The following is a 24,596-nucleotide window of genomic DNA, read 5'->3' as shown; positions in this document are numbered from 1 at the left end:
GGAAAAATTTAGTGCGTTAAGAGCATTTTCTTTACACAAAAATTCAGGAGGTAGATAGGTTGCAATACTGCAATTAGTGGATGCCTATTACCAGCCAATGATATGAACAGGAAGAATGAAATTCAAGAACATTTCATTGATGCAGTTTGTCCTACCAACTAAGCCAACCCTCTCATTCTTGTATAAACAAAATATAATATACATAAAAATACATTTCAGTTACATCAATGAATTGAAAAAGCTGACTGTGTCATTGAGGGCATGGATAAAGTTGTCTACATCCTCCTTTGTGTTATAGAAATAGAGACTAGCCCGTGCACTTGAGCTGACACCTAAATAGCGATGGAGGGGTTGGGCACAGTGGTGACCTGATCTGATAGCCACTCCATGCTGAAATGATACACTATATGTTAATTACAGTTCAAGAAGGAAAGTTTCCAAACATGTACAACAGTTATCCCAAATTCTTCCAGAAAATGCACATATCCAGGGATAGTCTTTTATCCATTTACCTGTTGATCCAGAAGTGTTGCAAGATCAGTAGGGTGCAAATTCTCAACATTGAAAGAGCAAAGGGCAGCTCGTTCGACTTTTTCTGAAGGTGCTGGCCCATAGATGCGAATATTTGGGACTGAAAGAAGCCTCTCATACAGATATCTACCGAGCTCCACCTATGAAAATTGATGTTTAGTAACATATTGTTCACAGAATAAGAGTATAAATCATCTCATTTTAATGAAAACCATGATAACAAATTTTATTGGTGAGTAAACAAAAACGTTGACCTATACTGGCATGTTTGCTTTGCCATTAGTTTCTATTTTCTATCACTTCTTGTTATCATGAAATAAACAAAAGAATCTTTTTTGCTTCAAATAAGTTAGCTTAGCTATGTGATAGGTGATCACAATCATATCACAATGTTTTGATGATATTGAAGGATAGAGGGACAAGGATAGCATTGTTTTGACAATGATAATAATAAGATTGAGGCATCAAATAAGGAAAATTACAATAATAAAAAAAAGTAGTATTTGAAGAAGTAAAACAGTGAGGATGATAAAAAATGAAAATCTAGGTCCAGTTGACTGATGCTTTTAGATTTTGCTTTTGCAGACTATTTAGTTGTTCTCGTCTGCTAATCAAGTTAAACATGATTAGTACAATTGAAGTCCAATCTGTGTGGCAGGTATGAGTTTAACTACAAGTTATTTTGGTATTTAAACAATACATACTATTTAGATGCACACTTACCTCATAATCATGTATAGTTTGCATACCAATCCCAGATAAGTAATCAATGGCTGCTCCTAAACCAATTGCTTCCCCGATAGCTGGTGTTCCAGCCTCAAATCTAGGACAGTTAAATAATACGATACATGTAATTGATGGTATGCAACAATAGTAGAGAGAAACTATCATTACAGGAAGGAAGAAAATGGCTATGCATGAGGCCAGACATTACTAATGGTTATATCTAAAGTTAGAAAATAAACAAACCATCAGAGTAAGAGTCCCAAGATAAGTCACAAAAACTGTTTCTATCACTTGACTACTATTAATAACAATCACTTAAATGGTTGAAAAAATCCTTTTATTTAGGTCAAAGAATCTTATGGGTTTCAAAACATCAATAACCAACACCAAATCATAATAGTCTTGCAGCAAGTGGCAGGCAAAGTAAAATGAGGAAGTGAAAATTTTTATTAACTAGAAGCGAATAAGATGAAGAATAAACTTACAAAAAGCACAAAGGAGAATATCGCTAGACAACTCAAAATGTCTTCCTAACCTGAAATTTCTTCTAAAGTATTTTCTGTATATCCATTTTCAATTTTCAAAATTCTTCAAAAGAATCACCTGTTATCTTCTTTACTAATGTATTGCAGGAGACACCAAAGCTTAATATATGATAATTCCAAGCTAACTTGCAAGTGAATTGAAAAGTCAAGGTAAATTGGGGAGTGACGGAGTCTACTAGCGAGTAAATTTTAAAGCCACAAAAGAAATGAAACTATTAACCATGCATTAATGCTCTTATATTTTCTTTTGTACATTGGCAATCAAACATATGATCTCTCCCAAGCCAACATAGATTTTCTATTAAGATCAGCTGAGCCTAACTCAAAGTAAAAAAAGTTCACAAACCTGGATGGAGGTTCAGCATAAGTTGAATGATCAAGATATACATCGGAAATCATTTCACCACCACCTAAAAGAAGTGAAGGCAGAAGTTACCAGCAATACATTAACTTCAAAAGACAATCTTATTAACACAGTGCAAAACCAAACAGGAACTTTGACGGGGCTGTTTAGCATGAGAAAACGTCTGTTTTTATTTTCTTCTATCACTTTTAATTAAAAACATAAAAAGCAACCTTGTTTCACTTTGCTTTCTATTTTCAAAAGTTTGTATTGGAAAAAGTGAAAAGAAAAAACAATTACAAGTTTGCATTGTTTCTATACAAAACTTTGAAAATAGAAAACAAAGTGAGAACTGAGAACAAGGTGGCATTTTTTTAATTAAAATTGAAAATGAAAAAAAATACTTGCTCAAACCAAACAACCTCTTCTTTTATTTTATTGCATTTTAGTTAGTTGTTCCTATTTGATTGGAAGATATAGGTAACCACATCCAATAACTTACCCAAAAATGGAGGCATGGAAGACAAGAGGTCTATTTTACCGTATAAGAATCCAATGCCTGTAGGCCCACACATCTGAAACACATTTGATAACATATTACTATTTCGTAACAGTTACAGTTTAAAAACAAGTAAACAATCCTACCTTGTGAGAAGAAGCCACAAGAAAATCAGCATTAAGGCTCTGGACATCAACCATCATGTGTGGAACACTCTGACAAGCATCTACAAGAACTTTTGCTCCAACATCATGTGCCCATTGTGCAATATCTCTAATAGGAAGAACAGAAGCTACATAAAAGCAGAGAACAAAATATGTGAAATCTCATTCATTTCTTCTATACATTCTAGAAGTGAGTAACAAGTATTACCTTTATAACTAAGAAAAAATTACAGATCAAAAAGGCAAAGAAAGAGTGCTAAAATGGGGGGATGTTATGATAATTCATATATGCACTAAGTTCTATTGTTTTTAAGGTCATACCAAGTCTCAGTAATATTCATTTGTGGTTTATTGGACCTTACGCTGAACCTATTCACTGGTTTTTTGGTTGGACCGGCTGGTTCCATCTAGTTTTCAAATATGGATATCAGTGCTCAGTTTGTCTACACTGTGAATGGGACGGACTGCTCTTCCCAATCTGATGGGATTGATGCAGGAGCACAAGTTTCATGTATGCGGGATGTGAAATACGAAATCTAACTTTCTGGCATAAACTCTCCTCTACATCAAATTGATAGGAGTATCAATAAGAAACCTCCATCTGAGAATGTTTTGGTTAGAAGAGATGTACAACAGGGAATTAAACCCCTGTGAATTGTAACAGAATAAATATGGAAGTTTTGTTCGTTATGAGGACAGAATATAAATAGGATTAGTTTTTTTTTTATTGGCAAAATTATAAATGGGATTGGTAGTTAGAGGGAGAGGCAATAGATTGATCAGTTTGTGTTGGGAGGGTCCAGGCTCCTTGAATTACCTGGAGGATTTTTCCTTTCTTCCATTTTTTTCAATAAAAGTCCCCTTGAACCAGTTTGTATCACTAATGCCTAAGGAGAAGTAGGCCTGAATATAGATTTCTTTTTCTTTTTAATATCTAAAACGTTTTCTTCAATTTGAACTATTAAGTTATGCCACCAGAGACCTGCTTTCTAGTTCAGATCATTAAAACTGCTTACATGTTGAAGTTACGTTTCATTCAATCTACCCAATTTGTCAATCATTAATTAATTTTCAAAGGCTCTGCTAACAACTAAAATATCCACCACTCTGATTCTTAAGCAGCACCTTATTGCTAGCAATTTAACTATTTAATGATCCATATGATATGCAGCATCACTCTCTAAGTATCTTGAACATTCATACATAATATCTTCATATGAGATACTTCAAAAATTTAAGATCTATATAGTTCTTAGAACAACAACAGCAACCAAAGCCCTTCCCCACCAGGTGAGTCATGTGGATTAAATAATATCATTAAGTTCTGTCAAAAACCAATTCTTCATAGTGACCATTTATATCTAAGTCCTTTTTAAAGACTGGAATTTATAGATTCTTAAAACAACACCAAAAAAATAAATTTAAAAAATTAAAGGCTCTTGCACAAGCATAACAATTGCATCTGGTTCCCAAGTGAGATAAATTTCTTATAGGGTATAGCAGGATTTTCAGTTTCAGGTACATAGTAGAATTTTAAAAATACACATTCCTTCAAGCTCATCCAGAAAGGATCATATGCTTATCTAAAGCTAATTTGAAATTTCTCATATGCAGAAATTAATCAGTCAAAAAGAAAATTAGATTTACATTCAAGGTGGAAACACAATTAAATGCTAATCAAACGTTAGAATATGTTGAGATCTCACATCAACTATAGATATGATCAAAGTAGAGCTCATAAAGGTTTGGGCAATCCTTACCTCATGATTTAACTTTTGGGATTGACTTAACCAAACTCAAATTCAAGATTGTATCAAAGTCTACCTAACCCCACGGCTTTCCCAATGCAATCTACCTGGCCCTACTCGACAGTCGACAATGCAATAAAAAAAATCAATTGTACAATTTCCACACTTAGCTGTCCAATCCAAGGCATGCAGGAGGTGTTGATTTCTCACAGTCTATATATTCTACAGCTTATAAAGGTTTGGGCAATCCTCACCTCTTGAACAAGTTTTTAGGGTTGAGTTTAGTCCAGCCCAAGTTCAAGAGAACATTTTGCACAATGTTAGCTCACAGATTAGTATAACTTCAAGGTGGGAAAACATTGTTGAAACCAGTATAGAGGCCTTCAAAACCTAGTGACCTTTTTGTGATATAATCAGGGATTTTAGAAAGCTGCTAATAACCAACGGCATCAATGTTGAAAAAGAAAAACTACAAAATTAACCCAAGATGCACATGATTTTCAACAGCATAAATTCAAGGTATCATTAAGTAAATTGGAATAATCAAGGTGAACAATCATGATGAGAAACATACCAAGCACATTTGAAACATGATGGACAACAACTATTTTGGTCTTCCTTGAGAGCATTTCTTTCAATTTGTCTATGTCTGGAATTTCATCTTGGTTTAGATCCACAAAATTCAAAACAGCCCCTGTTTTTTGAGCTACTATTTGCCAAGGAACAATCGCACTGTGATGTTCAGCAACTGTAAGTATGATCTGTAATAATTGCAAGGACACAATTTGGAGATAGTGGCAGTATAAACAAAGATCATTATGCTAATGTAGAAAGATAGAATTAAATGATTAGAAAGAATCCCAATGTCTCATCTGGCTATTAAAAATTTCTACTTAAAAGCTATTTTTGACAAATTCAATGAAACCTTAATACTCTTTCCAAGTTTTAAGAAGATGCATAAAATAACCTCAAATTTTGTTAAACAATTAAGTGAACTGAAATTCATCAAAATATTAATCTACAATGAAATACCTCATCATCTGGTTTTAAGTTTGACAGCCCCCAAGAATAGGCAACAAGATTGATAGCTTCAGAAGCATTTTTTGTGAATATAATCTCTCTGGAATCAGTGGCATTTATAAAAGACGCAACTTTCCTTCTAGCCGATTCATACTCATCTGTGGCCTTTGCACTACATCCATAAACAATTATACAATAAAGCATTTGGCTGTTTAAGTAATAATAGATATAAATTGTATGTGTATTGACCTCCCAATAAATGCAGTAAGGGAGGAAGGAAATTAAAATAAAGTGTCTCCAAAATTGCATATGTGATTCCAAAAATTACATGATAAGTACCTCAAGAAATGTATGCCCCGATGCACATTTGAATTGTAAGCTTCATAATAGTTTTGCAATGCCTTCAACACAGTGGTGGGCTTCTGAGAAGTTGCTGCATTGTCTAAGTAAACAAGTTTTGAGCCATTTACTTCCTGTGGAGGGAGTTAAAGTATCATAACTTCATAATATGTACCAAAAAAAACATACCAAATGCCAGATATGCAACTCGTGAATTCCAGGTCTACTTTGCATAGAGACATCAAGGCAAATTTTTTTACTGAGAGTAGGGCATAGTATGATACTAGATATGAGGATTGGATATTTCAACTTTGACTTTGGTTTGGCAAAAATGTATATACTTCATCCAATAAGCCAACATATTTCTCACAGAAAAACACAAGGCACACACGAAATAGTTACACATGCATTCTACAACACTTATTGAGACATTGATTGAGCAAAGTTTGGGGGATGAATCTTGACCCTCTATAACTAAGTGCTCAGCGCTCGAGAGTTCAATCCCTACTGCCTTTATTCTTCTTATGTTTAAGAGGGTCATTGCTTTGTCCATCCATCAAGTAGCATTAAATTCATAACAGAATAATCTAAATGAAAATTTGAACCTTGATTACCCAATACACTACCAAACATTCATAGGCTGCATCTAGGAAAATAAAATTGAAGATAAGAAGAGGAAATAGATACCTGGTGAAGTATAGGGAAATGGGGTCGCGTGGAGTGACCCAAAGAAGAGGAACCAACTGTAGGTTCAGCTACTGTTTCATTGACAGTTGATGCACAAACAGATACACGACGGAACCCAAATCTGACATATGAAGAGCTCCTACTAGTGATCGAGCAGCAATAAGTGGCACTTGGAAATTTGAAAGAAGGAAGTTTTGGCAGCAAAACTTCCATTGCTAGCCACCCCAACTACAGAAACTGCCACTCATAACTATATTTGTTATATTTTGCAGCAAAAGAAAAAGGTAACAGTAAAGTATGTTATAGAATCACGATTCCTAGACAAGTAATTATACAACAAACACTGCAATGGGAAATTCAATTCAATCCAAGTCCAAAATTCAGAAATAGGTGTCCACAAATAAAAAACCTGTCAAGTGCAAACCATTTATGAAAACAATAGAGAAGAATGATTAAATATCATAGCACATGCACGAGGTTCCAGTCTAGAATGAAAATCCTAAGAACGTGAATTAATTACAAACAAACTAAAGAAAAACGAAAACTTGAACAAAGGAGTACGTACTATCTATCTACCTCTTTAAGAAAGTGAAGCTGTTTCAGAAGGGGGAAAAGCCCTTGCAGAAATCACCGTTGTAGTCTATTCTGAGTATGGGTGGCTGCGGACTGCGGTTTCAGTTAAAATTAAAATTGGATAAATATTCTACGGATTCTCCTGTGCACCACCAGAGAATGTAGTTTACGGTAGTCCCCTTAATTTTACTTATTTTATTTTAATAATTAAATTTTATAAATAGGAAATAACATTTTTGTCCTTCGAAGATGAATGGTAGTCTTACAGGGATAAAAACCGTAGCTGGGCAGTGGAGGCCGCCGCCGGCGGCGGCGGCGGCGGCGGCGGCGGCGTGGTGGCGCCTGAGGGGGAGATCGAGTGCGGAGTCAGAGAAAGCTTCAAGAAGAAAACGAGAGCGGTGGAGACGGGGAAGCATGAGTAGAAGAGGAAGAGAGGGGAATAAAAGTGGAAGCACCGTCGCCCCAGGCGGCCGGAAATCGCCTAACCGGTTTCTGCGGCGGAAGAATTGTTAAAATAATAAAATGTGTGTATATTGTATAGTCGTAAACATGGTTCCGAATCTGATGATTGAAATTACTGTGCACTAAATGGGGCAATTTGGTCAACTACAAATAATAAGATTTCATATCTTTATTTAATTAATAATTAATGATAAATAATAAATCTGTAAAAAAAAAAAGTAGCAACTACTCATCCACACCATTCAATATTGTGTATTATATCCAAGGGTCATCAATTACTAGACCATTATAAACCACATGTTATAGTGATTCACCCTAGCCTCTGTCATTCTGGAAAAAATATATATGAAACAACTTTTTTTAAATATATTTAATTAAAAAATAATTAAAATGTATTTGGTATAATATAATTCAATCATGTATAAAATTTTATTGGATTTTATTCAAGTTACTTCAAAAGCTATATTTAATATAAAAATAATAATTATAACTAGTTAATTATATAGATATTGTTTGAAAAGTAAACTTTAAAGATAATAAATTAAGATTTAAATCTGACTACATAAGTGTTTAGTATCGATAGTATATCAAACATAATTATTTCTAAAGATTAAAAGAGATACATGTGAAAAGATATAATTTTAATTGAAATATTTTTTTAAATGGTAATAATCTAAGGTTAACTTATAGAATTTCACAACAAGGTCTAGTCAAGATTGAATGTAAATATGGAAATAAAGTAATAAACTACTCCCAAAGCTTTACCTAGATGACAAGGTGTTTCAAAAGCCATGTAGCACATGGTGAGATGCATTAGTGATCTAAGTTGTTAGAAATAAATATTGGTTACTGTGTCATGAAGGGAAAATTGCAAGGGATATGAGGTCTCAATGTAGGATTTGACATTATCAGGGTGAATAATAATTATTTTTAATTGATAAAAAGTGATCTAATAAAAAATAAATAGAAAATAATCTTGAAGAGTGTATGGATGATTTTTTATCATATTATATGACAAAAACACATTCCACTCTATAATTTGTTTCACCTTCAACTAAAGTTGATCATACACTAGTTTAGATAAGATTTCCTAAGTTGAATTAGTATAACATAATGAGAGTTTTTCACTTGTCATGGCTTTGATAGTAAGAAAATTGATTATAATAGACCAAGTTCCTTAATATTGGATAGCAATTAAAATAGGGAAGAAAGAAGTGAAGAATATTGAATTTGAAATGATTTTAAAGTTGTTTAGATTTATGGAATTTAGAAGGAATGAAATGAAATAAGATATCTTAACTTCAAGTATAATGACTTGTACCAAATTTCAATGGTTGATAACTTGATATCATTGAATCATATTACTAAAACTTATTAATTTTTTTAAAAAAGTGCATCACATGACCTCTTCTTAGTCTATATTTCATTTCTCATAGTGTACTTGATAGGTAATAAGTAAATAGGAAGAGAAATAAAAAAGTATAAGTGAAAAAAAATGAATGACGACAACATATTCATGGCTCACGATGGTTTAAAGGAAAAATATCATGTGTTTTTTTTAATTATTTTATATTTTTCTTAAATGAAACACTTTTATTTTAACAATATTTTTCAACTATTGTAACTCATTTTATTTCCATTTATCTTATTTTTCAATGATTTTTTTCTTTGTCGCCATACATGCCCTTGTATTTTAATTACAAGAGATGAAGTTTAAAACACAACTAAAAGTTTACAAGTGATTGGTATGGTGAGACCAAAGGATTTGAACTAATGACTTATCAAATACAAGACTTTGTCTTGCTCCATTAGATCAATATTGGAATTTAAAGTATTCAAATACCCATGTAGTGATGAATGTTTGTCAAATATTTAATACAAGGAGAGATTAATTTATTTTATGAGTAAATTTAGTCAATTATTTGTTTAAATATATACCTTTTTGTGTATATTAAATTTCAGAATAAAATTTTTATTGGTATGAATTAAGCTTAAAGTATTAAAATTTTTATAATAACTTCATCCACGTTTGTAAAATAAATAAATAAAAAATCTTACGCATATTGTTTAGCCAAGCGACTATATCCTTGGCCTATATACTTCATTTTAACTGGACTAATAAATATCATTCATACACGTGTCCCATTGTTATGGTTCTTGAAACAAATTAAAAAAAAATCGTGGAGAAAAAAATTTCAAAATTTTAATTTTTAGAAAATTCCAGAAATGTTGACTAAAAAAAATCCCCAAGAAATGAAAAAGCTTAAAAAATTGCATTCTGGACACTAGAGATTGTAAAGTGTAAACCCTGCTTCTCCCTCATCTCATTGAGAGTAGAAGACAGCAAGGGCTAGTTAGTGATTTGGTCTTCCCTCTGAACCAGATGGAGTTGTTATGCACTGCCAACGCGATTCTCCCCTCACGCAGCCTCTCTATTCCCACACCCTATTCGCTACCCCTCAAAACCTCCCTTCCGTTCCCGCGCTTCAACTTCCCCAAAATCGAGAGTAAGTACCAACCATCCAAAAATTTCAGCTGCTGTCAAATTCCAAACTGCTAACTGTGATTTTATGGAGCAGGATTACGAGGGTTGCAGCCCTGTGTGAGTGTGAGTGAAGGCAGTTCCGCTGAGGCTGAGGTGTTGGAGGAGAGCCGAATTCGTCGAGTTTGCGACAAGCTGATTGGGGTGTTCATGGTGGACAAGCCCACCCCAACCCATTGGAGAAGGTTGTTGGCTTTCAGCAGAGAATGGAGCAACCTCAGACCGCACTTTTTTGCCCGATGTCTCGAAAGAGCCGATGCCGCTGAAGAGGATCCCGCCATGAAGGAGAAGCTGCTTCGCCTTGCGAGGAAGCTCAAACAGGTCTCTTTTATTTCCATCTTGTTGTTCTCCGGTCAGAATTGGAGTTTCACCTCAATAATAATATGTGTTTGCCTTTAATGGAAACAACATTTATTACGCGGATTACCGAGGTCAAACTCCAAATCTAGTTGTAGAACAACACCAAAAGTACTTATGGTACATAAAATACTTGGTTACCAAGGAATTCCAAATACTTTCAAATAGTAGTATGAGTTGGGTCTAGTTTCTAGCAGAGTGGTGAATCACGATTGGAATCCTCATGGAAAGAGGCGCCTACATATAGTGTCTGGCTGCTGGCCCTCTAGTCATGTCATGTGTATTGACTGTATTCTTAAACTCTTATACCAATGATACGACAATATTACAGTAATTAGATGAATTATAGTATTTTATTATATTTATAAAATACAAATATTATATCTATACAAGTTTCCTTAGATATTTGTTTTTTAACAGAGTCACTGGTGTCCAAATGCATGTGATCTATACAGTCGACTCCATCTAGTGTGATAAGATTATTTGTTCTTGTATAAAAACTCTGATAATTTTTAAGATTGTGATTCTCTCTTTTCATTTAAGATTTGATTTTATGTTAAATTTATACTGATTTCATATGTTTTAATGTAAGTATATTATGTCTTATGATTTTTAAAACCATTTGTATTTTGTGTTTGTGTTGTATTGCATCCTTGTTCGAGTTGTATCTGTGTTTCCTAGCTTCTTGTTGTATTTTTGTTGTGCAATCTTACTGTGATCTACATCAATGGGAGAATAAGAAACAGGGATAGGGATTGTGCTGATTTATTAACATTGAGCTTCTCTTGTGCAGATTGATGAGGATGTGCAAAGACACAATGATCTTCTTGAGGTGGTAAGACGGGATCCTTCAGGAATTAGTGAGATTGTCTCCAAGCGTCGTAAAGATTTTACAGAAGAATTCTTTGTTCACTTTCATACAGTGGCTGAATCCTACTATGAGAACAAAGAAGAGCAAAATGGTGGGACTTCATTTCACATGCTTTTAGTTGTCTAAGTTGATGTTTCATATAACTTATTTGGATTGAGTGTCCTATTTTGCTGAATTGTATCATTGAGTTTTCTTGTATGGTAAATTGTCAAGTCATATCATGTTTGTTCAGTTAAGAAATTTGTTCCTTCTCTTTCTTTCTATGATAATAACCAGATAGTGGTGCTTTTCTACAGTCACACATTAAGTTTACGACCTGTATGGAGCTGACAATTTGTAGAAGCAAATGTGCTTTTGAAAATTAAGCTTAATTTAAATAAGGCCATAATTAGAAGAACATTGGGATCTTGTCTAGGTTAGGCTGGGAGGAGTTCTTATTGTTAACCAATATCATGCAGTAGATGGCACTTGTTAAGAAGTGTTTTACTTTCATGGGATAGTTCAAACTTGCATTTTTAATTAATTTTACATTTTATATCCTATAATGTTTGTTTTTTGTGTGACCAGAATTGGCAAAGCTTGGGAATGCATGCTTGGCAGCTGTACAAGCCTATGATGCTGCAACTGAAAGCGTTGAAAAGCTGCAAGCTGCAGAGTTGAAATTTCAAGATATTATCAATTCTCCTTCGCTTGATGCTGCCTGCAGGAAGATAGACAATTTGGCTGAAAAAAAAGAACTTGATTCAACATTGGTATTGATGATCACCAAAGCTTGGTCAGCTTCCAAGGAGTCGAACATGATGAAAGATGAGGTAAATTGATGGTGACCTCATCAGTATCCTTTATGTATGCCATTTCTTTTTTAATTTCATGAACATGGAGGGTAAGAAATTTTGAATGATTATTGCAACTTCAGAATAGCTTCTTTAGGCTGCAATGCACATCAGCACATGCACAGTTGGGAAGAAAACCAAGTGGATAAGTTTGGTTGTTTGTTGTTTTTATTTTATTTTCTAATAAAAAGATAACAAAATGTTGGTAACAGTGTACCCATCTCATTTTACTAGCATGTGATTACGACAGAATGCAACATAATTAAATTCCTTTCCGTTTTTATTTTTTGCAAAGAGAGATTGGAGAGATGGCATATTTTTGGTGATATAAGAAGCTAATGAGTCATGCTTACATATTTATGCCATTTTTTTTAGAGGGGGGGAATGGTACGAATCTGCTGTTGACAAACTACTTTTATGATGCTTTAAAATAATTTGACTTGTGTGATATTATTACAATATATGAGTATCTTGTTGATTGAACATAATCACAGCTCCAATTTAGTTTTGTGAATATATCAAATCTACTCATTTCAGATTGGTATCCTAATACCTAGAAAACTATATCGTAATTTTTCTTTCACTGTGTATAATATACTTACTTTTTCCTATTGTCTTATATTTAGCTTGTAAAATGAAACATTTATTTGCAGGTAAAAGATATCCTCTATCATTTATACAAGACTGCAGTGGGAAATCTTCAGAGACTCGTGCCAAAAGAGATTAGAATAGTCAAGTATCTTATACGAATTGAGGATCCTGAGGAGCAACTATCTGCCCTCAAAGATGCATTTACTCCTGGAGAAGAACTTGAAGGAACGGATGTGGATAACTTGTACACGTAAGTATTAGATGTCAGAGCATAAAACAATTTCAAATAGAATTCAGTTACAATAGTTTTTTCTCATTATCATTTTCAGGACTCCAGAGAAGCTTCACACATGGATAAAGAGTGTGTTGGATGCTTATCATTTGAGTGGAGAAGGTACCCTCATTAGGGAAGCAAGAGATCTGTTGAATCCAGAGGTCATCCAAAAATTGGAGGTGCTCAAGAAGGTTGTGGAAAAAAACTTTATGTGAATAGGAGCTTAAGAAACATGCTAAGGTGGTTTTCCCACTCTGAGATGCCAGAAGAATACTTCATGAGATTCTTGATGTCCATCAACTACAGGCCCGGATTTACAGTATCATTGCTGCAAGGAAATATCTAAATTCTGGCTAGTGTTTAAGGACGTAGAATTCTCTTTAGCAATAGAAGAAGCATTTTTTGGGGTAAATAATAGAATGAGCAATTTTTGTTGGTGAGTAGGGAAATGTGTTCTATGCACGTAGGAGATGGAACTATTACATGGTAGACCGCTAGATAAATACAAGATTTGAGGAACTGAACCCTCGCAGAGGGTGACAGTTCTACCAAAAGTCTAGGCCCTTGGTTAAGTCACTTGAAGATACAATGTATGCCCGTGTTTAATTCCTATACTTGTATTAACTTTTTGTTTTAGTCTTTGCCATGAGTCGAGATTCGTTAATTGCTTACGTGACCGTTAATCAGAGACGCTGATATACTACATGTGGTGTCACATGTACTCATTGCTTGAGTGAGATTACATGTAAGAAATTTTCTTTGCAAGCTCTTTCTTTACACCTCCTTCTTCCTCTTTGCTGCAAGCTTTTCACACACCACCACCACCATCAAACAACGACTCATACCACCAAACCACAAATCGTGATGCCAATACAATATCATGACGCGTCCTATTCCATCGGCTTACACCGCCATCATGCCCTCATTCAGGTGCACGAACACAATGTCACAACTTGTAGCCACCATATCTATCCTTCTTCCCTAGAGATCACCACAACCTCCAACACCACAATACCCACCCAGATCAGGCCCAACACCAACCATGAAGTCTCAATTGCACACTGCCGCCATACCCATCCCCATCCCCACCTCATTAGAGTTGTGCATCACTTATTGAAAGATGTTTTCTATATCCAAACTCGCACAACCCAATCATGGCTTTCGTGTCATTCACAACAAGTGAACTATCAAAAACATATTTAAGCCTTTAATATAATTATCTCAAAATTCATGAACAAATATCATTTAATTTTATTTTCTCAATATTTTACCTGGGTGAACCTTGCCACTCATCCCAAATGCTTTAGTTCCCACTTGAGAAATCATTAAGTGACTAACTAATAACGATATTCATGACTATTTTCCAAATTCAAATAACAGAATTACTTTCTTGGTTACTATTGATATTCACTAAAAAAAGTGAGCTCAACTATATGACCATTATTTGAATCATCCTTTTAATCGGACAATGATATTGATAGTCATGTCTTAGATATGGTAAATTATGTAAAATGCTTTTACTACAATGATATTGTTCCAGGCTTTGTAAAATTTTGTGAACACCTTGCTTATAGCCTAGTTTATGAAAAATAAATCTATTCACCATTTCACATAATAATTCCTCCAGTTTGATTAATTTAATTAAAAATTATGAAAATTAAGCAATACAATTTTTTAAAAGTGTATTTAGAATCACACTTAGCATTTAATCATTGACTGAATTGATGTAAGAAGTATCTCACGCACTCAGACTTAATATATTAAGTGACCCAATTTCGAAACTAATTTGACATTTCAAATAAAGTCAGTAGAAAATTTGAGTACTTGATTATAGAAATTCAGATAAACTTCTATTATAGTCTCCTAATGATGAAGGTGATTAATTTTGGTAATGTCTAATTTAGTTTAATCGAATTTGATAAACAGGGATGAGTGATGCTTTGCAGTATGTAATAGGAAGGGAAATGGTACAAATCATTACGAATCGTCGTGGCTCTTTTTTATTGGTGAAAACACAAATAAAGAATGCTACACCACTTTCGTGTGATTTTACACAAAGTCGTAATAATATATTCATCAATTTCCTTTGACAATTGATTATGAAATTAGACTTTGAATGGGACGGGTAAAATGGGGTTGAACTTGAACCTATATCAATCAAACTTTTATTTTTGGTGTACATCTAACAACCTTTTGAATTTGTTATTTTTAACGCGTGAGATTATATTAACCAATTTGTTTAATTGGATAATAAATTAATGATATATGAATATCCATTTATCACAAACACTTATTTAACACACATTTCTCTCTATCCTTTTGTCTTATCAAATTATATTACTTATCATATTTATATATTTTTTAAAATAAATAATGTAAAATAAAAAGGTGCATTAATTATTAATTTAAAATTAAGATTGTAAAATATATTTATTTAAAATAATAATAAATATTTTATTTTCTAATTTTATGAGTATATTCATTTTAAAGGAGTTAAATCTTAGATGGAATCAAGAGATAATGAAACAAATAAACAGATCTTAGCTCAATTGATTTAACTATGTGGATAAATAGTTCAACTCTTATAGATTAAAAAATTGTAATAGACAAAATCAGAGATGCAAATAGACTGGAACGTTATAAGAATGTAAATAATTGCATGCGATTCCAAAAACTAGTTTGATATTCCAAAAATAATAATTTTTTAATCTATCAATAAAGTAATCAGAACCATGCAAGTGGTTTGAATTTTTAATTGGAACCATACTGTCATCCTTACACCAATAATAGAGATAGCGTGTCAGTATATATATTGACCCACATATCACTTCCAAATATTTAATTTATACCGTATTTAATAGAATTCACGACATGCAAACAAATAGAAATGTTATGTTTTTAAATATTTAATTTTTAACAATTTTTGCTCAATATATACAAGCATCCAAAGGTATGAACTGATTATTTATAGGTGGGTTGTAAATTCTGGTAGTGGTAGTGGTGGAGTACAATTTGTTAAGTTTTTAATATTCAAGATACTAAAAAATTTAAGGCAATAGTAGTTCAATGAAAACGAGTTTCTTGACTTTTGTTTGTTCCATGTAGCTCCTGGTTGAATGAGTTAGTTCACACACTAATAATAAAAAGTAAAAAATTGAAAAATGAAATTAATTAAATAATTAACAAAAGCTGAAAAAGATCTCCACACTAAACCATTTAAACTCACAAGTTACACAGATTGAATTGAAAAAGGTCCACATATTTCATAGCCCGTTTGTGTAGGTTACAAGTTGAACGAATCACCCATGAGTTGCGACCAATGCTCTTAATAAAATAGTTTCCACTCTTAAACTGCATTTGGTTCAACAAATTTTAGAAAGAAGTGAATGAAAAACTTGAACTATTTTTTTTTCTCCATTTGGATTGTCCATAATGGGAGAATTTTAAGTAGAATCTATCCTAGAAAATAACTCATCCCAAATGTGGAGATAAAAGCGCGGAGAAACAACTTTTCACACATACATTTACCAAATTATTATTATTTAATAATAATTTTCTATTTTTTTACTAAACACATTTATGGAATTATATATATATGTTTATTTTATTTTATTCCATTTCCTCTCTTATCAAATAACTTAATTTTTATATTTATTTTTCTACTTGTTTTTTTTCCTTTTATTTACATTCTTAAACTTTTTTTTTTCATTTACTTTTTCTATTCATCCCCCAACTTTATACTAAAAAAACGAACGAATGAAACTTGAACTCCCTAGAGAAAGAATAAAAGGTGATGTGCTGTATAGTCGGCAAAGACGGAAGGTACTATTATGATCGCATTCACACTCACACCATATAGCATAGAAAAGGTCCAACACAAGGAAATGGCAAGTTGTGATTTGAAAGGAACGTTTGAGTAATTTCCATTTTCACACTCAAATGGCACATGATCAGATCATAGTTAGGCTACTTATAACCTTATTAGGGAGGCCCATAATTACCATCCTCCACACGAAAGTGATGTTTAGGCCTAATCACCATTACAACAACACTTTTGTCCAAATAATGATGCCCTTAAAACCTTATCAGCATGAGCTTTATTTTTAATACACAACAAACAATCTTGTTCAAGTAAACAAGATTCTTCAAACTTACAACTGATATATCAATTTAAATCTTGAATATGTAATTATATTAAATATAAAAAATAAAAATTGTTCTTCTTAATAATGATTTTATTCAATTCAAATAATATTATTTTTGATGAATAATATTATATGTGATTATTTTTTTTAAATAAAATATAAATATGTTTTTTATATAATATATTTAGTACATGTCATTACTTTAATCAATGATATAAACAACGAAATATACGAAAAATATATTTAAACTTTAAATAATATTTAAATCAATTATGTTCTTAAGACTTTAACTAAGATTTTTAAAAAATAATACTTTTAATTAAAATAGAACAATTTCCTATTAATTGATCATAATCTATTAGTTATATATTTATTTATTACTATGATTTATCATGATGAGTTTAGAATTATGAATTATGACATTGGATGTGTGTTGTGTGAACGCAGAGAGCCACAAAGTGATGTGAAGAAGAGCAGTGACGCCACCGTCAACGCAAGCAAACCCAAGCTGGGGACGCTGACGCCATCTCCAACGTCATCCAAACCACTTCATCTCTCTATCGACACACAACACAACACAAACAGAACCAACCAGGTTTCAAGCACCTACGCGAACAGTGTCTTCTTTTCTCTCTCTTTGTTTCTTTGACAACGAAAGACGAAACTTCGGGGATGGTGTGTCCTTGACCTTCACAGCCGCGTGACCTTATCATTGCCTCTTTCATCTCTGCTTCAATCTTTCTTTCTTTCCTTTCCTTTCCTTTCCCTGCTATTGCTATGCCTAGTTGCTAACACCCTCTTCCTTTCTTTCCTTTCCGAACCTTCCTCGTTTTTGATGCTTTGACTTCTTCCAATTGATTCTCTCTCTCTCTCTCTGGGTTCTCTGGCATCAAAGTTCGTACCTTTTTGTGATTTGGAAGGATCTGATGCCAGTTTGGTTTTCTGGGGTGGCTGTGTTCCTTGTCCCACTTTCCTTCTTTTTATAGGATACTTGACTAATTGAAAAAATTCCTTTTGTTTTCATTGTTATATTATAGTCAAGTTATTTGATGTATTTTAGTTCTTCAGTTTGGAATCCGTTTTGGGTTTGGTTATGCTGTTATGGTGGCTTTGGAAGTTTGAACAAGGGGGATTCTTAGATCCTTTTGCACTTTCCCTCTCCTGAAATTTTGCAGTCATATCAAATATTTGCGTTATTTTTTCTTCTTTCGTAAGAGCATAGCTCTTGAAATAGAGAAAGTATCTTTAGCTTTTTTTTTTTTATGTTAAGGAATCTTGTGAGGGGTTGGATCAGATGTCTTGTGAGTTCTGTGACATGAGATTTTGTATTTAAGACATCTATAGATCAGTGTTTTATCATATACGCAGTGTCTATAGTTTCATTTGTTTTATAGGTTTCTTTGGGTTTTCTGTCTGTGCTGGGAAATTCAAGGTTTTGTTTAGTTCCATCTGTTGGTAGTTTAAATGGTTTTGGGACTCTTATAGGGAGTTTTGAAGTGTGAAGTTTTTGATATAAGAAGATATGTTCTAGGTTCACTTTGGCTCTCTCAAGTTGTTGATCAAATGGCTTATTCAGCCGAACCCTCATCATCTTTGAGCTTTACCTCATCTTCCCATCTATCTAATGGGTCGGTTAGTCACAACATATGCCCTTCTTATGGCTCTGATCCTGGACCTAACTTAGAGGCTATCAGTTTGAGTAAGCTTAGCTCCAATTTGGAGCAGCTTTTGATTGAACCTGATTGCGATTATAGTGATGCTGACCTTGTTGTCGAGGGAATTCCGGTTAGTGTTCATCGATGTATTCTGGCCTCTAGGAGTAAGTTTTTCCATGAATTATTCAAGAGGGAGAAGGGGTCATCAGAAAAAGAAGGGAAATTGAAGTATAACATGAATGATTTGTTGCCTTATGGCAAGGTTGGATATGAAGCCTTCCTCATATTCCTTGGCTATGTATATACTGGTAAACTCAAGCCCTCTCCAATGGAGGTGTCTACTTGTGTTGACAATGTTTGTGCTCATGATGCGTGTAGACCTGCCATTAACTTTGCTGTTGAGTTAATGTATGCCTCTTCCATTTTTCAAATACCAGAGTTGGTATCACTTTTCCAGGTAAACTTTCTATGTATGATGACACAAAAGACTGGCACATAACATGTTTCATTTAACTAAATGATCAGCCATTGTACTAATCTTCTGCTAAAATTTGATTACATCAAAGCCTCCATATACTTTGGCATGTGCTAGTGCTCCAATGTAAATGCTTTCCTTTTCTCGAACATAATCATTAGCTAACTTTTACATTTGTTGATCCTGAAGGAGTATGAAATTGAACTCTATAATATATGTTTCTTTGTGAAGTCACATGCCTTGCTCCTAGCATCTTGTACCTTGGGATTAAGCATTACAGTTAGCTCCACAGTATCTTTTAAATTATGGAGTACATGAACTTCACTTGTTGTGCTAATGCTTGGGATGTTACTTGCAAAATAATTTCACATCTAAATTACTAGCAATATTGTGTCTGATCAGGCTTAAGGATCAAGGTACTAACTAATTCTGTTTCATTTGCAGAGACGTCTACTTAACTTTATAGGAAAGGCCCTTGTGGAAGATGTCATCCCAATCCTCACTGTTGCTTTCCATTGTCAATCAAATCAACTTGTCAATCAATGTATTGATAGGGTGGCCAGATCAGACCTTGACCAGATTTCAATTGACCAAGAGCTTCCGCATGAACTCTCACAAAAAGTTAAATTGCTCCGCCGCAAACCTCAGCAAGATGTTGAAAATGATGCTTCTGTAGTGGATGCTTTGTCTCTAAAAAGAATCACTAGAATACACAAGGCGTTGGACTCAGATGATGTTGAGCTTGTTAAACTTCTTTTGAATGAATCAGACATTACTTTGGATGAAGCCAATGCTCTCCATTATGCTGCAGCCTACTGTGACCCCAAGGTTGTTTCTGAGGTACTTGGTTTGGGACTGGCTAATGTCAATCTTCGAAATTCTAGGGGGTACACAGTGCTTCACATTGCTGCCATGCGTAAAGAGCCTTCCATTATAGTATCCCTACTTACGAAAGGGGCTTGTGCATCAGATTTGACTTTTGATGGTCAGAGTGCTGTTAGTATTTGTAGGAGGTTGACAAGGCCAAAGGATTATCATGCAAAAACAGAGCAGGGGAAAGAAACAAACAAAGATCGGATATGCATCGATGTTCTTGAAAGAGAAATGAGGAGGAATCCAATGGCTGGGGATGCCTGTATGTCTTCCCATACCATGGCTGATGATCTCCACATGAAACTACTGTACCTTGAGAACAGAGGTATGATGTCATGAATCATATTCATTTACTTGCTTGTGTTCTATAAATTGTCATCATGGTTCCGGCATCTAGGTTTTAAAATGCTTTGCTTTTTTGTGCCTTGGAGTGGAAATTTCCTAAACTTGTGTCACTTTGTACAAGAAATTGTAAAGATATTGTTGCTCATAGTTACATTCTTCTTTTCTTTATTATGTATCTGTAGCTAAATGCCTTCAAGGGTTGGTAATGTTGATGTGGATATTTTCTTTATTCCAGTTTTAAGGCAAGCAGTATTTAAGATGAAAAGTTTTGATAAATTTTAAAAGCAGAAGCACTAAGACCACCTTCTTATGGCTGAAAGATTGGGGAGCCAGTGTTTATCAAAATCTTTTCAGTCAGAAGCCTACTTATTTGATGTTGATTATTTAACTCTTTCAAGTGATCTGATGTGCAGCTCTCTTGAGAATGTTTGTATTTATGGGATATTTTATGCTCAAGCCATTGAAAAGTAAATATTGCTCTCTACTGCAGTGGCATTTGCAAGACTTTTCTTCCCTTCAGAAGCCAAACTAGCCATGGACATTGCGCATGCTGAGACAACATCTGAGTTTGCTGGTCTTTCTGCGTCAAACTCAAAAGGTTCAAATGGAAACTTAAGGGAGGTTGATCTCAATGAGACTCCTATAGTGCAAAATAAAAGACTTCTTTCTAGAATGGAAGCCCTTACGAAAACAGGTAATTGCAGTCTTTATTTTATTTTCCTATAACCATTTGTTGTAATGATGCTTTTAACATGTTTGTTTATCATTCAAATTCGTAGCCAGTTGGGTAGTGAGGTCAATTTTGTTTCAGGCATGCTCTATTTCTTGTTTGTGGTACAGGCTTTGTAAGCTTCATTCATGTATCTCAATACTCAGATTTTGTTAAAAAAGTTGTTCATATTTGATAATATATTTTTATGATTAAAAAAAAATCTAATGGATATGAACTAGGGTACACGTTAAAATTGGTTTTGGGTTCAGGGGATGTAAAATTCTTATCGAACCTGACCCACTGGCATCAGTACTTGACTAATTTCAACCTATGTGGTGATGGACCAGAAATTTTTTAAATTAGTAAATTAGTTTGGCTTCAATTTTAATAACACAAATCCATAGAATACCCCTCTTTTTTGTATACAATGGCAGAAATAAAGTTTGAGCTTAGGATTTCATGCATACTACCCAAATCCCCTACAACTAAGCCACCTCTAGTGGATTAATCTATAAAATATCTGTTATCATGGAAAGTTGCGTCTCACTGTCTTCGTAACATGCAAACTTGTCAGACACAAATTAATGCGAGTAGCCTTTTGGGACAATTGTGCATGCTAATGAAAGAGGGAAGGGCTAAGTATATTGTTTAATCTGAAAGTAAACCCTTGAGAATTGAATTTTTCCTAAAATTAAATTCGGTTTCTCCATCGGTCCATTGTACACATTAGGTGTGGTTGTCTACAAAGGCTACAAAATCTACTATTTATTCTTTGGTTGAGTTTTTAATTGTTTAACTTATTCCTTAATTTGGCACAGTGGCAAATTTGTGCCTTGGTGACCAGTTGGTCATAGATTCGAATCTAGAAATAGTCTCTTTGCATATGCAAGGGTAAGGTTGTGAATAATGACCCTTTTCCATAACTTCGCATAGCGAGGAGCCTTCAGACATTGGGGTATACTAATTTTATCCCTTAATTTGGGACCTCATTGTCACTTTTTAACCTTGCACTCCTCCCCTATAAAAATCCGTTGTTCTTGAGGAGGACTAAATTATGTGCAAAGGCTATATAACTCAGGAAACTACTGAAGGGTAAATTACTTTTGCTTGAATCCTGGTTTACGGAAACTGGTTTTGGGGGCAAGTTTAAAGAACTAAACAAGCATACTCTAACTCGGATCCAGATATGCTGCAGTCTACATTTCCACACGTTTACTCAGTCAGTAAAATGAAATTGTTGGATCAAGATATGATGGTGCATATTTTATCATGCATGCAAAATTTGAGTTGTCCATCTTCATTCAGCGGTTGCAATTTTCTGATTGCACCAACTCTGTCTTGCATCTTCATGTTAGGACAGCTTTCAAAGATGCAAAGTCTTTATTTGTTGTTTCTGTTCCTCTTGTAAATCTCTAGCTATTTTCCTTAACATTTCTTAGTACAGTTTTGAATTCTGGCACCAACTATGTTCTATGTTGTGGTTGTGGCAGTGGAGATGGGGCGGCGCTACTTCCCACATTGCTCGGAAGTGCTGGACAAGTTCATGGAGGATGACCTGCCTGACTTGTTTTACCTTGAAAAGGGTACTCATGAAGAGCAGAGAATCAAAAGGACGCGTTTCATGGAGCTTAAAGATGACGTCCACAAGGCTTTCAACAAGGACAAGGCCGAGTTTAGCCGCTCTGGGATTTCATCTTCATCATCCTCATCATCCCTCAGAGATTCTGTTGTACATTACAAGGCTAGGAAAGTGTAATTTTAAAACCATACATAGTGTTTTTGATTTTGACATACATATTATATATAGTGCAAATTTTAAAGGTGAAGCCCACCAACTCATCTGTAAAATTCTCGAAGCAGGAAAGTTGATGTAAACAACCTGCGCATATATTTTTGAAAATGTTTTCATATGCTTTTTGGTGGAGAAATTTACGGTAATTTTTTTTTGAAGATAAATATATAAGATGTACCTTTAATCTCCAAATTGTATTGTTATTACTTCTTTAGATTTAAATACATTTTGTTCTGTTACTTTTTTTTTTCAGTTTATTCTTTTAACTTCAATTTTTTTATTAGTTTAATGAATATCCCATTGAATTATGTCTATATTTATTATTTTGATATTCAAATTGGATGAAGAGGAAATTTGAACAATGATTTTTTGATTTTATATTCTTGACCAATTAAAATTTGATGACTTTTAAGGTGATTATTATCAAAATTAATAAATTTATTATATACTGTGGGTTGTGACTTTTGATTAAATACTTGTGTGGAAAATGTGTCTAGCAAGCACCAGGAGAAAAATGTGATATTTAATTTTTTGGTTACAAGTTGGATGCGATTTTGATCATGTTTATAGTTTATTTATTTATTTATTGAAACATCAACTGAGTTATTTATTTAGTGTTTATATATGTGAATTTAATGAAATAAATTTTATGTCTTAAGTCAATAAAAAATGATTCAAAGTGTCCCAAAGTCAAAAATGATTATTGTTTTGAAATGATTATTTTGACTCATTTTACAATCATATATAAACTTTTGAAAAGATTAGATACCAAATTAAATGTAATTGAAAACATAACAAACTTATACTGTATTTTAGTCCTATAAAATAGAAGAAAAGAAATAATGCTTACTAGTGTTACCAAAGTAACCTTAGTCTTTTTTTAAAAGAGATCACGTGTACTTTTAACAAAATTCTCCTATAAATATTTAATGCAATTTCATATAGATTTAAATTGAGTCACTAGTTGAACTAAAACAGTTCTTTGTCGATTGATTCTTGTTCTTAATAATTCTTTTACTCTAATTCTCATTCACTACCACTGTCATTTTAAATAAAAAGAATATTATTAATTTTTTTATCAATACTTTTAGAGCACTTTTATCAAGATAAAAAACCAAAAACAAAAGAGAAGCCAAACCACGAAGCATCAAAAGTGAGCATTAACTAAAGCCACTATCTGCATGAAGAACCCGCAGAACTGCACAAGCCACGGTTGATAGCAGTTTATAAAAACAATACCTGTTTTAAAATCAAATATATGAAGTTTCATAAAAGTACTGCGTTGGCAATGAAATAAATAATATTTAATTTTTTTTTGTAGTAATAAAACAAAATACTTTTTTTTTTTTATTGCAATCGCTTATTGACACAAAAGTACTTTTCTGTATGCTCTAAATAAGTTATGCAATTAGTAAGTGTCTGTTTAGAAAAACAGAAAGAAGTGAGGTTAAAAAAAAAGTATCTTTAGTGAGTACTAACTAAAGTCACTATCTG

General features: G+C 33.4%; 3 protein-coding genes across 7 annotated transcripts; 2 read left to right on the top strand and 1 right to left on the bottom strand.

Moving 5' to 3' along the window:
* LOC114367977 (cysteine desulfurase 1, chloroplastic-like) lies at window positions 1-7,686 on the bottom strand. Of its 5 annotated transcripts, none has more exons than XM_028325279.1 (12): window positions 7,442-7,686; window positions 7,179-7,268; window positions 6,603-6,839; window positions 5,916-6,049; window positions 5,589-5,748; window positions 5,131-5,317; window positions 2,791-2,936; window positions 2,648-2,720; window positions 2,149-2,212; window positions 1,255-1,354; window positions 513-671; window positions 1-390 (listed from the first exon to the last, which is right to left on the bottom strand). In XM_028325279.1, the coding sequence occupies exons 3-12, from the start codon at window positions 6,813-6,815 to the stop codon at window positions 220-222; spliced, it is 1,407 nt and encodes a 468-aa protein (XP_028181080.1). In that variant the 5' UTR covers window positions 6,816-6,839; window positions 7,179-7,268; window positions 7,442-7,686; the 3' UTR covers window positions 1-219. The 5 variants fall into 5 exon arrangements, with proteins under 5 accessions (XP_028181080.1, XP_028181079.1, XP_028181082.1 ...); XM_028325281.1 differs by having other exon boundaries at window positions 207-390; window positions 7,168-7,268; XM_028325278.1 differs by lacking the exon at window positions 7,442-7,686 and having other exon boundaries at window positions 7,179-7,359.
* A 2,219-nt stretch (window positions 7,687-9,905) lies between these two features.
* LOC114367967 (uncharacterized protein At4g37920) lies at window positions 9,906-13,769 on the top strand. The gene is made up of 6 exons (XM_028325262.1): window positions 9,906-10,144; window positions 10,217-10,500; window positions 11,330-11,498; window positions 11,975-12,219; window positions 12,894-13,081; window positions 13,161-13,769. Exons 1-6 carry the CDS (start codon window positions 10,021-10,023, stop codon window positions 13,318-13,320), a joined length of 1,170 nt encoding a protein of 389 aa, XP_028181063.1. The 5' UTR covers window positions 9,906-10,020; the 3' UTR covers window positions 13,321-13,769.
* A 4,047-nt stretch (window positions 13,770-17,816) lies between these two features.
* Window positions 17,817-23,286, top strand: LOC114367151 (regulatory protein NPR3-like). The gene is made up of 4 exons (XM_028324260.1): window positions 17,817-19,362; window positions 19,825-20,578; window positions 21,089-21,292; window positions 22,801-23,286. The coding sequence occupies exons 1-4, from the start codon at window positions 18,814-18,816 to the stop codon at window positions 23,064-23,066; spliced, it is 1,773 nt and encodes a 590-aa protein (XP_028180061.1). The 5' UTR covers window positions 17,817-18,813; the 3' UTR covers window positions 23,067-23,286.
* The last annotated feature ends 1,310 nt before the right edge of the window (window positions 23,287-24,596 follow it).

The sequence above is a fragment of the Glycine soja genome, chromosome 9, assembly GCF_004193775.1.
Source record: "Glycine soja cultivar W05 chromosome 9, ASM419377v2, whole genome shotgun sequence".
NCBI lineage: Eukaryota > Viridiplantae > Streptophyta > Magnoliopsida > Fabales > Fabaceae > Glycine > Glycine soja.
This window is presented reverse-complemented; position numbering and strand designations above follow the sequence as displayed.